This window comes from Musa acuminata, chromosome BXJ1-6 (genome assembly GCF_036884655.1).
Source record: "Musa acuminata AAA Group cultivar baxijiao chromosome BXJ1-6, Cavendish_Baxijiao_AAA, whole genome shotgun sequence".
Classification (NCBI taxonomy): domain Eukaryota; kingdom Viridiplantae; phylum Streptophyta; class Magnoliopsida; order Zingiberales; family Musaceae; genus Musa; species Musa acuminata.
In genome coordinates, this window is record NC_088332.1 from 37,095,478 (window position 1) to 37,112,175 (window position 16,698).

At 36.4% G+C, this 16,698-nt stretch overlaps 2 protein-coding genes and 1 long non-coding RNA gene across 3 annotated transcripts; 1 reads left to right on the forward strand and 2 right to left on the reverse strand.

The window, feature by feature from the left end:
• Positions 1 to 242: 242 nt before the first annotated feature.
• LOC103989011 (uncharacterized) lies at positions 243 to 2,662 on the reverse strand. Its single transcript, XR_010514752.1, has 2 exons — positions 2,209 to 2,662; positions 243 to 615 (listed from the first exon to the last, which is right to left on the reverse strand). It is a non-coding gene; the product is annotated as an uncharacterized LOC103989011 (long non-coding RNA).
• A 1,052-nt stretch (positions 2,663 to 3,714) lies between these two features.
• LOC135676799 (protein CONSERVED IN THE GREEN LINEAGE AND DIATOMS 27, chloroplastic-like) lies at positions 3,715 to 8,806 on the reverse strand. Its single transcript, XM_065188384.1, has 7 exons — positions 8,258 to 8,806; positions 7,050 to 7,202; positions 6,654 to 6,731; positions 5,866 to 5,961; positions 5,462 to 5,497; positions 4,231 to 4,406; positions 3,715 to 4,147 (listed from the first exon to the last, which is right to left on the reverse strand). The coding sequence occupies exons 1-7, from the start codon at positions 8,498 to 8,500 to the stop codon at positions 3,985 to 3,987; spliced, it is 945 nt and encodes a 314-aa protein (XP_065044456.1). The 5' UTR covers positions 8,501 to 8,806; the 3' UTR covers positions 3,715 to 3,984.
• Positions 8,807 to 9,227: 421 nt separating this feature from the next.
• On the forward strand, positions 9,228 to 16,445 carry LOC103989013 (probable prolyl 4-hydroxylase 9). Its single transcript, XM_009407737.3, has 8 exons — positions 9,228 to 9,453; positions 9,557 to 9,682; positions 11,002 to 11,159; positions 11,864 to 11,966; positions 13,433 to 13,528; positions 14,813 to 14,878; positions 14,960 to 15,079; positions 16,102 to 16,445. Exons 1-8 carry the CDS (start codon positions 9,346 to 9,348, stop codon positions 16,183 to 16,185), a joined length of 861 nt encoding a protein of 286 aa, XP_009406012.2. The 5' UTR covers positions 9,228 to 9,345; the 3' UTR covers positions 16,186 to 16,445.
• The last annotated feature ends 253 nt before the right edge of the window (positions 16,446 to 16,698 follow it).

Consider the following 16,698-nt stretch of genomic DNA (forward strand, 5'->3'; position numbering starts at 1 on the left):
AAAAAAATATTTTAACTCACGACTAACTAACGTTGATCAAATTATATATATATATATATATATATATACATTTATGAAATTAAAATTTTAGTTATTCGGAATCTCATCCGATAATTTTATTTCAAAATATCAAACATTTTAGTTGATAAAGATTTTTCGTTGATACTAACGGTCATGATAGAATCCTAACTTTACCACTAGTCATCTATCAACATGCAAATGCATTATTAAGACAAAAAGGATTCAGTAGATAATTCATTCCTCGATAGCAATTGTGAGACAACACGCTACTGAAGTCTTTATTTCTCCGCAAGTAGAACACTGTTGCTGTTGTTACTGCTGCTAGTTCTATGATACTAAGCTCCTCATACGTCAAGGAATGGGTGATTGTAGTCGGGGCAGGTGGAGAGATCAGAGTCTTTCTCCACCCCTTCAGAGCTCCTAAGCCAGTAGGTTCTTGGGAAGGAGGAAGCACCCTCAGGCACATCTTCCATCACCCATTCATGCCCCTTGGGGTAGTATATCCCTGTCCTTGGATGAGGAATCCACCATGATGCATCATTTACTGCTCCATGCTGTTGCTTCCCAAGTCTTGCTTGCCCATTCTTTACCTCCCTGTGTCCAACACAAGCTTTCAAATGAACTCTAGCAGATGCTCTCACAGTGAAAGCTTATGGTGGAAAAAGAAGCAACTATAGATAGATGATAACCAGGGTTGGCTATGATAATTTCCAACGTTTATCTAATGGGATATCTATCATCACAATTCATCAAGTATAGAATAATATATAAATTCTGGAATTCAGGTCAATTCTGATGTTTGTAGAATGATGATTCAATTAGAGAGGTCACTTAAGTTTGTAGAAAGTATTCAGATGAACTCTAACAGATGTTCTCACAGTGAAAGCTTATGGTGGAAAAAGAAGAACTATAGATAAATAACCAGGGTTGGCTATGATAATTTCCAACCTTTATCTAATGGGATATCTATCATCATAATTCATCAAGTATAGAAGAATATATAAATTCTGGAATTCAGGTCAATTCTGATGTTTGTAGAATGATGATTCAATTAGAGAGAGAGGTCACTTAAGTTGGTAGAAAGTATTGACAGCAACCCACTCAACTAGAAGAATGAAGGCAGTATAACTGGTTTGGGAGACAGAATCCATTATATGGTCAGAAATTACCTTCATCACATATCACAACATTTGCTACTTTAATAGACTAATAACAGAATATGTTCCACAGTGTCTGTGGTGGAGTGTCTTCTATGGTTGGATAAAAAATTTCATGAATCTCATTTTTTAGAGACCATATTATATTGGATCCTATATTAAGATATCAAATGATGGAAAAGCCGCAGCAGAGGGGGAAAAGAGAAAGTATCCATGAACAACAACTCCCTGCACCTTTCACACAAGGTATCTTACATGCTTTTGCATAGTTGATGCCATACGAAAGCCACAATAGAAAGCTTCTTTTTCACTTTCATGTACATCACATCTAAGATGATGTTTAGCTTGGAAGTGTATGAGAAAACCTGCAACTTTTTGTCACTTTACTGAAAGAAGAAAAGGAGGAACTTCTTTAGTTCTCAAGCTTATGTGATTCAAATGAATCTTTAGTCCTCTCTTTGATCTCCTCAAATCTGAAGCACTTTCATTTTTCTATACTTTCCTTTGTCACTTCCCCTCCTCAAAGTAAACTTCAAGTCATTTTTGACAGCCAATTTTGAAGGCACAGACAAATTATTTTTTGGGGTCAATTACCTTCAGATTGTGCATGGAGCAGTGAGCTAGGGAGAATCATTCAAGCCATGTAGCCCACTTCAGTCATTGGAAAAGTCCACTTCAAATTGACTGTTTTCAGGTTTGGTGCTCATCTTGCTATACCAGTTAAAATCAGAATCATGGAAAAAATATATAATGATATGAGTAAGCTTTTAAAGTGTTAAGAATCTCAGAGTTGGAACTTTGCCAACATAGAAATCTGCAAATATATCTGCAGCGTTAGAAGAGAAGAAACATATATGACTGCAAGAAGCCAATTCCACTAGCAGATGATTGATGAACATCCATATACATCACATTGTTGAGGTTTATGAATGTCTACATGGTACACTCAACCAAAATGATGATAACATGCAGTGATATCTTCTTCTAATGCAAATTATGAAGGAAAGAATGAAAAAAGAAATAAAGGTACCGAATTAGTCTAGTCGATTTTGCAATCATCGGCCTTCGCATGGTGGACATGAAGGTGCTTCCAAGTTCAGCTGAAACTGCTACCTCCACCCATCTCAAGTATATATAGATGATCCAAACTCCATGTTCCTGACAAGAGAGTTGTTCCACGGAACATCAGTAAATGTTATAACTTGTGTGCCACTTGATAACTGATACAAATGTTGGATGAGTTCAGGTCACAATTCTAGCAAGGAACAAAAGCTAAAAGAGTCTATTGGTGGTAAAAGAACCCAATTCTTTGTACATGGATGCTTCTCATATAAAGTACTACAATCCAGTCTACGGCTCAAAGCTAAAGGGGTTTCAGATATCATGATAGCGAGAATAATAGGAGCATCATCTTTATCTTTCCTTGGAGGTAGCGAACTGACAGCTAGTGATCGATCTTGTGCTATTAATGTCATTAGTGTGAGTTTGAGAATCAAGGGGATGCAAATGAGTCCTTATTTCAATCTTATGATTCAGAGATATCAAAGGTTTTCCTTTTTAGTCTGAAATCAATTTGAGAGGGTCTTTGTTTATCAGAAAGTAAGAAGTTTCGCAGAGGAAATCATCAGTATAGAGGAAAGAAACAAAGGTTGGATGAGAATTGCATATGTTTGGAATGTGTTTGATGGACTTTGGAATTGATTCTTACAGTCTCTTGTGGCACAATCCATATGTTTTTTGCTGTTTAATTGCCTTTGTGTAAATAAATATTATGTAGGAAGTTCTGTTAGCAAGATCATGGAGTTATCATTCCTTTGGATTTTTCTTTCTCAAGATTGTCATCATCCACCTTTAGACTGCTTGATATTTCATGAGAAGTAAACTAGACTAATTCCATTATTCTTCTCTCAACATAATGTTTTCACATAAATTTGTTGTTCTTGGCACATGGATTCCATGCCATTGACTTAGATAACAAAAATTGAAATATTTTGAGATTGAAGCCAGCATTTGCATTATGTTTGAATTAGGATTGCCACCAACAATTGTTGAGAAAGAAAAAAAATTCTTCAACTTCATTTGCAATTACAGGTATAGACTTTTGGTTTGGAATTCATGGACAGAGAATTTATACTCTTGTCACTAGGGAAAAAAATGCTTGATGTGATTAATTTTCTACAGACTTATTCACACAATATTTTAAAATGTAATATATCATTTTTTTTTGACATTTTGACAAGGTTTGCACATCATGTTAAAAGTATTCGAAGTTGAAACATACATGGCTTCCATTTGCATATTTGCATAGGCTATAGTCCTCTGTTTATTCTGTGTCAACAATTGCTACTTTCTTCTTAGATGAGAGGTGAATTTTTGATTACTAAAACAAGCTTGGGCATTTAAACCTCGATTCCAATTCTGCTTTCTTTTCCCTTTTGAAGGGAAAATAATGGCTTTTCTTTAGAGATGGAGGAAATTTGGGACCTTGATGCAGCTAACCTTTTGAGGCAAGTTAATTCCACCAAACTATATCTAATAAGTAAATGCAAGATAATATTGAGGACTTGTATATGGCTACAGAGTGCAGATTGCTATAAAACCTGGTGTCAATCACAGAAAAAGATGCAGTTGAAATTGCTATTGAATCGGATGTGATGCTTTCAGATTCACTAGGCTTGACAATTTTATCTACTTGGGAGTAAAAGCTGCAGCATTACACCAATATGGCAAGCAAAACCAGAAACTATTACTTCTGTAGTTGCTTTGGCACAGAGAAATGGCAGAAACTTCAGGCTCTCTTCATGTGTTAATTCAGCAAATCATCCCATTTGCAGTACTGTCCACCTGCTAAGGCACGATAAAACCGATCTCTGCAGTAGACTGGCCTTCCATCTGCTGCCTCAGCCGCAGCAGCTGCAAGGTCATCATCATCCTTCACCTCTATTGGTAATCTAAGAAGCTCTTCTTTCCTACATTCATTGCAAAGTTGATAAGAAGTTAGTCAATGCAGGTCATACTTTGAGCTGGTTACAAAACTTTGGTGAGGGCCAACCTCAGATTAGGTTTGATCTGTGAAGTTGCAGAGTTCAAATTATTGTCATTTGATCTGAAAGCTGAATGCAGGAAGTCTTCCACTGGAGCAGCAAATATGAACAGTGACACAGCACTAACAAGCAAAGCTCCTGTCCCAACTAATGTTTGTTTCAACAACTTAATCACTGGTTTTACCTAATGCACAATGCGGTACTGTTCTTCAGCATAGCTATTCATGCATATGAAATATAGACAAAGGAGATTTTATGAGAAACAACAGGTTCTTATGGTGGCCTCAAAATTTTTTTTGTAATTGCAACCACAGACATTAATGGAAAGAACAGTTGGCATCAACAGATAGCAGAACATAATAACATATATTCTGATCATGTGGTTCCTCATGTAAAGCAAAGGATTCTGTTGAAGCAGTCTAAGCAAGCTAAGAACCAGATGCTCCCTGTGCATCTGGTGTTTGACCTTTCTGATCAAAGTACAAAGTGATATCCATAGGCCACTTGGTAGAATATCTTCAGTTGTACTATGTGCAAGTGTAGAAAAATGACTTGGAACTTCTTATATAGACAGATATGTGACAATTCACCATGCTGTATCTTTGTTAATTTTAAAGAAATATCAAAAGCATTTACTGACTTCTGGAAACCACCAGCCATATCACATAGCCATATTTTGCTTGTGAGGATTGGGAATGGGGTATTCCTTCCTGCTATTCTTATTGGTCTTATCTTCTTTTCTGATAGATTTGCCTCATCTCTGTAATTAATGTCATTATTTCATCTGAATGTTAAAATTATGTGAAGAATAGTCCGGTTTAACTTTTCTGGTAGATGGCTTTTTAAAAGTCTGGACCATCCTTTTTTTTGGTTTCCTGAAATGTGCTGATTATGTGTGCATAGCTACAGAGTGATTCTACCAAAAACTGGATATATGTGCTAACTATGCATTCATAGCTAAAGGTGTGGCAGACTAATAACTGATTCACCTTCCATCTGCTGCCTCAGCTGCAGCAGCTGCAAGGTCATCAGCATCCTTCACCTCAACTGAACAAGCAGGAGCATGTGTTGGTTTACATTGTGTGATTCTCATTAAAGACAACTTGAAATTATGGAACATTAACCTCATTAGTTACCATAAAAAGTAATTTATATTGCTGTCCAAGAAGGCATTCTTTATTTTTTGGAATTCTTTACACACTAACAAGTAAATATGGTGACTTTGCAATGATCACATACCTTATAAGACCCCAACAGTCTATCGCGAGCCAATACCTAACATAAGAAATAGGCCACATATTACATCAGAACAATCATAAAATTCTTAAAATACTACATTTGCTAAATCAACAAATAGTATAACTAGAACAATTTTATCTAGAATACACGGTCGTTAGTTTGTTATAAGAATTAGGGTAGGTCTAGTAGCGCATGAGGTGCCCGACAATGCAGGGGCTGGGAGGAACAATGTATCCAGTTTTGCTAATTAAACGCATGAAATAGAAATGGACCTTAACCTACCTAATATCATTACTATTTTTTTTGCAATACTGTGCCTAGATTCATGATCAATTCATTCTGAGTTAAATTCTTTGCAAATTTTCTTTTGCAAGTGGCTAGCTTGATGATTGTTGATGACTAACCTCAGGTGGTTTCACCCACATTTGCCCATCATACCACCCGGTTTCCTCATAGGGTATCACTGCTGATAATAGCCTGTTGCCAACATAACTCCATCCCTGTTACATCAGAATATAAAATGAAATCAGCAGTTTTCACATCAAACATCAAATTTTTTCAAACCTATGATATCAAGTAAATCAAGGAATATCAGAACACTGAAACAGAGTTGTACTTAGTACCCAAAAATCAATAAGCAAGATAATTCATATATCTTGTTCATCTTACTGATGTTCAGAGTTGGAAAAGTTGGTGCAAGTAACTGAATAAAGTCTTGATTCTACATTGTAGAACATTTTTTAACAGATATAAGAATGTACTGATAAATTATCTGTTGTAGATGGATATAGTATCAGCAAAAAGGTAATGAAATTTAAATCTTATCTTCTGTGTTTAAAGATACTTGAGGAAAAATAATAAAAACAAAGTTACAAGTTACTACTGTTACATGGTATCATGTCCTGAATTTAAAATGGGGTTTGAATAAGATTTATTGAGAGGAGGAAGGAGAAGCTATTTCAACTAGACGTCCATGGACCATATGTTCTGCGCATTGCAGGATCTCCAACCATTTATAGCAGATCAATTTCAGGAGTTCATTGATTCCACCAAAGTAACTAGACTTTTCTTTGTAAGCGTCGTCGTTGTTGTTGAATTACTTCCAACTATTCAAGTAATTTGCAGGAGCTTTGTTGTTCAACTGTTCATCTCTATTTTAATTCATATGATTAATATATATTATATCGTTTACCAGATAAATCCGCAGTACCACCAGAGCCACCAGAAGAAGAGTTCCAGTCCCAGCTGCAAGAACAAACTTTAGTGGATCCTGCACAAGAGCAGCAAAGAAGAGAGAAAAGTTAGATATAAAAATGATTTTTTTTTCAGCAGACAGAAATATGTATGATGTCCTTTAGACTTGTAGTAAGTTCTCACTTATAACACAAAATTTTCCTTTAATCGAATATTATGAGCGGTTGTGCAGATGTTTGACTTATCTTGCTCCTAGAATTTTGAATCAGTTACACAACATGTTGGCGAAGCAATTATACTATCTTGTGATGCAAGCTTACCATTATTTACATGTTCTATCATGAACAAAAGAAGATAATTTCATATCAGAATGAGATGGTCAATTTGATCATACCTTTGAAGGGTTGAAACTTGCAGCTGCTATCGGTGCTCCTAGAACCGTAAACGTTACTAGCGATAAGCTGCCAAGGCGTAAGAAGAAGTTCCCCGGACTCAGTTCTCCCCAGGAGTAAAGAGTACTAGTTTTCAAGGCAGCATACTCGTTAACCTATCACATCAGTGAAAGTTCACCTCAAGAAAACAGTATATGCTCTACTGAATCTGTACAGTGATTTAGTTTCCATCGCTATATTTAGAAATATTAACTAGTCCTTACTGAAGATGGTGAATGAGACACAATAAAACATTAATTAATTAACCATGTTCACTGATATAGAGAATGCATATGAACATGTAAAGCTGTCTTCTGAATTATATGACTTACTCAACCAAGTAAAATTGGGATTTTTTTTAATCCTATTAGATAAGCAGAAACTGTACATTTGGCCTTGACATTAATCAGGCCTTTCTGCAATGTGTTGAAGAAATCATGTATGCAAAATCTGTAATGAAGTCACAAGAAAAAAAAGTTAAGGGATGCCAAAATGCATCACGCTCTACCATCTAATTTAAAGAAATTCTAATAGAACACTAGAGTTTCCGTTGTGGTGGTTTCTTTGACCTTGTCCTTTACTGGGGAATCAGATTGGATCCTGCTTCTTTATGCATAAAATCTATCATCTTTAATCAATTTGTTCTCTTAGAGATTTGATTACTCATCTTTGGAGCCTCAGCCTCTTCTCAACATATCAAATTTAATACAACCAAATTGCAAGTTGAAATAAATGGATGGTACCGAGAGAGTCCTTGTTATCATGAAGAAGGAAAAGAAAAAGGAAAACAAATGATGATTCAGAATCCTCCTAACTCCACTTATGGAATTACATCTGCCAAGAAACTCCCAACAGTTCAACCCACCCAATAAAACCTAACAAGATTAAATAGATTAGTATATTAGCAATTCTGGTTCCCTAGAGTTAGTAAAGCCCTTCTACCTCAAGCGAGAGATAGTTTAGCTCTTCTAATTTAATCCCCTCAAAAGAAAATACAATCTTTTTCCTCTTTTGATGAAATAGAGATACTTTTAACATACATCACAGACTCCAGATATGAAATTATGCATAAAACTAACTGAATTGCTTTGCTTTTTATGAGACCTTAATATTTGTTCTGTCTACAAGCGAGTGAGATGACATCATGAATGAAGGTAAGTTCAGTGCTCACAGGTCTCTGCTCAAAGGGCACTTCAATCTCCAAGCCAGGATCCCAGCTTTGCCCTGCAAAGCCGCCGGCGCCGCCTTCAGCATCATCCCTCACGGCCCTGACAGTACAGCAGAAGCGACTCCACCTTGACGGCCACTTCAGCCTCGAAGCTTCAAGCACCAACTGGCCCTGGTGGCGGCGGCCAATGATTCTTGGCGTTCCGCCGTCCCTGATTCCGCAACCAGAAACCTGCAGCCTGAGCATAGCGTCTCCACAAGCTTTCCCTCTGTGTTCTTCTTTTCTTCAATCCAGCTTAAGAAGGATTCAGTCTGCAGCCATGCATCCTTTTACGTGGTGGGAATTGTGCACCGGAAATGCGTAGGGTAGAGCAATCCGTGCCGTCCGTCGGAGATCTAATGGCTCCTGGAGTTTCTGATCGGAAACCTGGGATCAGAATCCATGGCTATTGGTGCAAAGAGGGCGTCTGTGTTTGTGGTGTAAAAGGAGCACATGTGGGTGCAGCGAGGACACATGGCAAATGGCTTCTCGGGCTGTGCCACTGCGTGCTCTGCCTCCGGAACTTCCACCTCGGAATGTGCAGGCCACAGATCTACAGAACAAGTACCTCACCGGAGAAGTTGAGTAGTTGTGTTTAGCAGAAACCACCACCGAAGAACGGTCATTCATGTATTGCTTCTTTTGGCAGAAATCACGCACGCATGTTTTCATTGCAAACATTCACATATAGTGGCATTAGATTTCACACATCACCCGTGTCTCTCCCGTATGTGACGTGTATTCCACGTGTCGGATCCCATGTGCAGCGCACCGTAATCCTTCGGGTCAAAAATCTCCAAAACAAACGAGCCACGCACCCACAAATATACCCAAACAGCAGACACCACAAATCTGCCTTCTTGGGTACCGGAGCTTTCCAGTGCTTTAATTTTCCGTATGATTCTTGGTGTGGAAAACGGCACGATCTCTTCCCCCGACGCGCCTTTCTTTCTTTGTTTCTTTCTTTAAAGAGAAACCCCTGCGGCATAAAGGCCAGTCTCCGATCCCATTTCCCACTCGGTTACGACTTCCTATTTCGTGCTGCGGTCTCCATGAAGGCGAACAGGGCCGGGAGGACGAAGGTTGAACTCCCCTTCTTGCTCCTATGCTGCTCCCTCTCCTTCATGGTTGGGTTCTTCGGTTCGGGTCTCTTCCTCCAGGTGTGCCACCGTCTGATGTGGCCTCTGCCGCTCTCTTCTTTCTCTGTGTCTTCGTTTTGATGATCGTGTTTGATGAAGTGGGATTTGAATTGGGTTCTCGCAGGGGTTGCCTGGCGACGGCTGGGCTCGGAGGAGATCGATGGAAGAGGCCAGGGCGGACGAGGTCGAGTTGCCGGCCGTGCCCCATGGGCTCACTGGAGAAAGCAATCCTGCTTTGATCGCCTTCCAGGTTCTGTTTCTCTATCCACATCTTTGTGCTTGTGATTCCGATGAATTAGCGTACAGGTAGAAGTGATGCTTGCTGGTTTGTGCAATTGTGGAGGGTTGGATGAGATTTAGATGAGGAAGGTGAAGTGTGAGTGGGAATTGTACTGTGGCAAATTATAGGAAATGGACTTGTTTGCTATTTTAAGCGATCAAATTTGGATCATTTTTCATGTACAAGCCTTATATTATGAGCATAATCGATCTCTTTGAGCATCCCAGGAATCTCCTGAACCCATTCAATGGACCCCAAAAAAGCACTTTTGATTGCATACCTGGTCAGACATGGCATTCTTTACACATGGATTGGATGGTCAAGATGGTTTTAGCAGAGATATTCCAAACTAATGACTGTGGAAACAAACTCCCTCTGACCACGTGTATTCCTTTGAAAATTCTGATACACACTGTTGACTGTAATTCTAATGCACTAACCTGGAATTTCTTACAGATCCAATAACTTCATTATCAAGAGATGAAGAAGCCACCTTGACCATTCTAACATTTTTTCTATAATTTAGAAGAAGATGATTATGCAGATATCAGGAGATTTCCCCATAGAATTTTAACGGTGTGACTTGCATGATTGATGAAACTACATTAAGATGATTTGAGTTTTTAACTTCTGGGTGATTGGTGATCCTTGTCTTCTTGTCAAGATTAAGAGAACAATTAAGAATTTACATTAACTAGTTTGTCAACCCTTGACTTTTTGTGAGATCTTTGACTAGTTAATATTTATTAATCATAGGATTCTTTATGTATATACCCTTCAAATGTCATGTATATCGTTGTATATGTTTGCCTCTCTTTCATTTGCTATAATGCCCTATAAACTCTGTCATATTTGTGCATACTACTCACCATACTGTTTCAATGAACAGTAATGAAGTTAGCCAGGTTAAAACATAGGTTTTCCATGTGTTAACTAATATGCCACTGAATTGCACTTTTGTATAATATCAATATAAACTGTGTTCGTTGCTCCCTTAACTTGCTGTGGGTGCTTGTGCAGAATTGCTTAGGTTTACAAGTTCCTTTTTCTTTCTTTGTTTAAGTTTCTAAGGCTACTCATGATAGATGGAGTGAAGTGAAGGGGTACAAACATAAATATTATATACCTTGATGATCATCATGCTGTTTTGAACAAGGCATGGCCAGATACACAAATACCTATATTGAGGAATGTATATGCAAAAATCTGTATCATCTTCTGGGCTTGAAGTTTTGGTTTTCTTGAACAACTGTCACTAAGTTTGTGTACACTGCTAATTCTGGAAACAGGTTTTGAGCTGGAAACCTCGTGCATTTTATTTCCCCAAATTTGCAACTGTCGATCAATGTCAAACTATCATAAAAACTGCAAAATCAAGACTTGAGCCATCAACAGTAGCACTAAGGAAGGAGGAGACGGTTCCAATTAATAATGGGATAAGGACAAGGTAAACTTTTAGCTCTATGATAATTATAGACCAATTTCAGAATAAGAAATTCTGAATTCCTTTTTAGAGAAATATAAACACAATTACATATATTTTAGCTTCACAAGGTTGATGGAGCGATTATAACTGTCCATGTACATATAGGTTCTCTGATCGAGCAAGTGCTTTTGCAACATTTAATTTATAAAGTTGGTCGAAAAACTAATGACATCTTCTGTGAATTCTTCATAATTTTCTGTGGTCAACATATTGTTGATGATGTTCTAAAAGATACAGAAACCACTTAGCATTTGACTGGCACCTTCTGATGTATGATTGGTGATAGATTAAAACACAAGAACTTCTGCATCTTACAATTAATTTTCAGCCATTACTGCTCAAGATTGATCAGAATTTAGTGTTAGTTTCTGGAGTCTGAATGCTGCTCTGAACTCTGATTCTCAAAAATATGATATTATTTTTGCATGTATTTTTTCACCATTAGTTTCTTTTCTGAAGAAGGAAGAGGCATTATCTGATTTTCACTAGTAACAACTTAATACAAGAAGATACTTACACAGGGTTGGAAAAAAAGTGAGAACTGAAAAATGGTTGGAGAAACACCAAAGATAAAGTAAATGACCAAAGCACCACTTTTTTCCTATAATCTCACAATGTAGATTTTTTTCTTGTAAATCATATCTCATAATTACTATGTTTGACAGTTCTGGGGCATTCCTTAGTGCATCAGAAGATTCAACTGGAACTTTGGAGCAAATTGAGAAAAAGATTGCCAGAGTGACCATGCTTCCAATAGAAAATGGAGAGGTAGATTGTTTGCGACTAAAATCTGGACTTGAATCAGGATGTCATTTCTCTTATATTGCTTCCAAGTCGATTATTCATTCATTCTATCACTTAAATCTTATATCAGGATTTTCATTTCTTAATTCTTATATTGATATGCCATATATTTCGTTAGCAAATTTTGTATCATGTGAGAAAATAATTCAAACCATATAAATGCTTTAAGAGCTAGTTTAATAATCTGATAAGGCACACGAGGACAAATAAAAATTTTATTATATGTTATGGTAAAGCTAACTTCAGTTCTCTATAAGAATTATGTTGTTAAAGAATTTCTGACATTTTATTGTATTTGGTCTCATGTTGACTTTCCTTTAATAGGTGTAGGCCTTGGAGTTCTAGCTAATTACACCATGGATTACCTGTTAGATACTTGGTAATACAGATGCAAAATATATTCAGGACTTCAATTTTTGAAATGTAGCCATCCAATGAGAATGACATGAGATAATTTTTCTCTAATTTTAGTTGGACCTTTTTGAGTGCACTCAGAGTTAAGCTGGAGAAGTTCTATGAAAAATATTCTAACAGTGCCATTAACACAAATCTGTGACCTTGAAGGCTTAATATGAAGTCAACGTACAGTCTGACCAATGCACATCCTAATGATTATTTGTGAAGGAAAGGGCTGACTTTAATATGAATAGATATTGTGGTAATATATGGTTAACGTTTCTTTTTCTCTTTGGATGAAGACTGAGGCATAGCCTCTGTGATTCATTTTGTAGGGAGTGGAACAGTTAAATCCATTTGATAGCCATAGCCATTGAAAGTTCTGGATATGGAAAATAGATGCATTTCCATAATCACAGTATCTTTCATCAATCTACCAAGGACATATCTTTGTCTCTCTTTTGAGAAGGAAGTTAAACTTGATAATATGTTCAAGTTGCAACAAGTTGCACTGTTTGATGTTTTAATGCAAGTATCATACATTCTTATGGATTCTATGGATTTAAACAAGCCTATCGTAGTACATTTTGAGCACAATTTTGATGCCTAAGAATGTATTTATCTTAACATTTTGACACTCAGCATATATATATTTAGAATAATTTCCTACACTCCAGTAGTTTCTTTTCCCACACGTGTGAAAGTTTTGATGACTTGAAGTCTAAGAAAGTGGTTTATTCATGCTTAGGCTTGGTTATCCTGCCAAAAAATTATAACCCAAATCCTGAATGCATCGACTTTGATATTGGACAAATTACAATGTAATGACAAAATCCAGGACTTCAACTGTGTTAGTCATTATGCAATTACTGAATCTCATGCATTTTTTACTGAATTAAAAGTCTACATAAAAATCAGTCTTCTAGATTCCTTAATGCTAACAAATGACCTACATTTTCTCTTTTTCTCCTTTTACCTTCATGGATATATTAATTTGTTTGTTAAGAAATATCTGGGACATCACTATGTTGCAGGCCTTTAATGTCCTTCGGTATGAGACTGGACAGAGATATGCTTCTCATTATGATGCCTTCAGTCCAGATGTGTATGGCCCACAGGAGAGCCACAGGGTACCTACTTAGCTGTATCATTTTCCCATGTTTTCTGTGATGAATGTACTTTTGTTCCTGTTACTACTGAATTTTCAAGGTCTGTTGCTTAGGTTTAGTTGCTTCTGATCTGAGTTCTCAAATTGCTATTTTACATCGATAATACTATGCAATACATAATAAGCATTCTAAATTTTCAAATTCCAACCATGTAATAGGAACCATACTTTGCCCAACTTCCATGCATGGAATTCTGAACCAACAAAATCAGAGTAAGAAATTGACTAATCCTTGATCATACATAAGTTGCTTCTCCTATGCAGATCTGAGGTGGCTAGTAAATGCTACAAAACATGGAATAAGAAAACAATTAACCAATCTGTGGTGAAGCAGGATCACAAAATGATATTTATGCCGAACAATTTTCTGTTTTTTGCATATCAAGTTGGAATTTGAAGGTTTCCAAAATTTCTAAGACAAATACATACAGCCTTGGCATGTGAAAGTATTCATACCTTGTTAAGTCTTTTATTTACTTCCTTTCACTAGGTTCTAATCCAGTGAATATGTCAACTGCAAATAGACACCTGCAAATTATTAAAATCATAGATGCATAGAAATATCTAAAAGAAAAAAATTCCACTTTTTCCCTCAGAGTTTGTTCTTATTGCCTGCATATATCTGATGGTAATTATTTTTTCCATTTTTTTCTTTTCTTAGAACAATATCACCATTCATTGTCTAAAAAAATTAATAGGATTTAATATGTTGCACGTTTTATTAGGTCACCATATCCAGGTCAGTAATTACATTGAAGCAATCAATATTGTTTTGAAAATATGTACTATAACCTATGCAAATATCATACTGAAAACTATAAGATTCTGTTAACTCTGAAGCTGTGTCGAACACAGGTTTGCCTCAGCTTAAATCACAGAAATTGATGGATTTCTGCCAAGGCCGGTCCCAAATTTTATTAATGAAATTTCAGTCACTTCCCTAGTTATAGAGATTTTGTCAAATTTGAATTAGTTTCGGGTCCATTTCTGGTGGTTCAACAAGAATTGAGCAATTGCTGTTAATATCGTTGGCTTAAAATTTAAATTCATACTTTTAAGGTTTTCCCTTAGCACATTTGATGAAAATAATGAAATTGAAAGTTTAGGTTCCATTTTTGTTGCATGCAATTTTTTACTGAGTTTGCTCAAGTCAGTATTTTTATTGTTCATTTGTATTATATTTGCAGTTTATAGAAGCCATCTTAACAATTACCATTAGATTATTTATTTTGAGCAATGTGATCAGGTTGCTACTTTCATATTGTACCTGACAGATGTTGAGGAAGGGGGAGAAACTGTTTTTCCTTTTGAGGTAGGCGTACGAAAAGAGATACCACACTTCAAATTTAACTTGCCTGATAACTTTGGTACATGAATCATGTTGGATTTGCAGAATGGGTCGAATATGGATATCAAGTACGATTATGAAAAATGTATTGGTTTGAAGGTCAAGCCACGAAAGGGCGATGGACTTTTATTCTATTCAATGTTTACAAATCACACTATTGATCCTGTGAGTACTCTTTTATCTAGTGGCTCTTTTACAATTGCTTTCTTTGTGCAAGTGGGAAAGCAATTATTGTTTGCTTATTAATGGCTGATAATACTCAGATACACCACATCGATACTATTTTCACCATGTTAATTAGTAGTTTAATTGCTAGATATAACAATTTATCCAATACTTCTCCAGAAACTGATATATAAGTTCTGCTGATCACTACCTAGCAAACCATAATGATATGACCTACAGTCTAGTAGATTGAAGGACGAAGATGTGAGGTCGGTCGACAGAGCAGATCTTTCGTACCTTACAACTTGAAATATTATTCCTGGGAACAAAGCATAAAATGGGCAGATCAAGAAAATAATTGCAAGTAGTTGATCGTGATCATGAATTTCAGGAGAACAGGCTGCAAAACACTAACCCCTGGACCATTTATTGTTTCTTGTTAGCAAAGAAGAGTTTTGGTTCCTAAATAAATTTTACTCTTTCTGCAGACTGATAGAAAAGAATATTTACTTCCAACTTCTTGTGTTTTCTGTTTGTAGTTGCCTGAGCATTTGAAGAAAACATTTGATTAACATGCATTAAGGTAACTAAACTTGTAATTTTAGAAAGTGAAGACCAAGTCATTGTGTTTATCCTCGTACCAGGTGAGACTGCAGATTAACAACTGGTGGAATATGATAGTATACTAATCTGAGGTGAAAGTATGGAGAGTGGATTATTTAGTTGGACAAATTATAATCCGATACTTTCAGGATATAGCATGTGTTTTCACATTGAAGTTTTATTGAAAGAAAAGTAATTGTTTACTTTGTCATTCCATCATGGTACTATTAGATGCAAATTTGAAAGAGGGTACTAAAAAGAACTCTGAATAGTTTGTGCTGCTTTTAGCTTGAATTAATTAATTATTGTTTAAATTATGTCACTGACATTATGGTACCTTGTTCGCAAATAACGATACCTCCTTTCCCTTCTCTATTTGATCTTCTACTCCAATTGATCAGACCTTGTTCTCCTTGCAGACGTCACTTCATGGGAGCTGTCCAGTGATTAAAGGCCAGAAATGGGTGGCTACTAAATGGATCAGAGATCAGATACAAGACTAGCTTGACGATGACTGCATCGATGCACTTATTCATTCTTCTTTTTGTGTTTAAGTTGATTAAATTGAGACATACAGAAGACGTGTCAGGAAGAAGAAAAATAGTGTCTTTTAGTACGAGTTGTTGAACAGAAAGTTTTGGTGTCCATTAGGTTGTGGTCCTGATACTGAAGTGTCATGTAGCCTCTCCTGAGAATATGAATAGCATTATTAAAGATGAATCCTCCATAGGAAAATGAAAATTTATTGTGCATTCTAAATCTACATCCATCCTTGAGAATTCCACTCACATGATAACATAATGACATTGTGTTTGAAAGTTCATATTACAGCCATTATTTTTAGGTTGATTAAAACGATTGGATTTGATTACCGGTCTGCTTAGCTCATCTTCCTCTTATTATTTCTAGATTCAAGGGTGAAAAAAGGAATCATACAATGGGAAAAAAAAAAGATCTGCCTCACTTGTACTAAGATGCATACAAATCAAGTTTCTACGTTAAGGAAAATATAATTG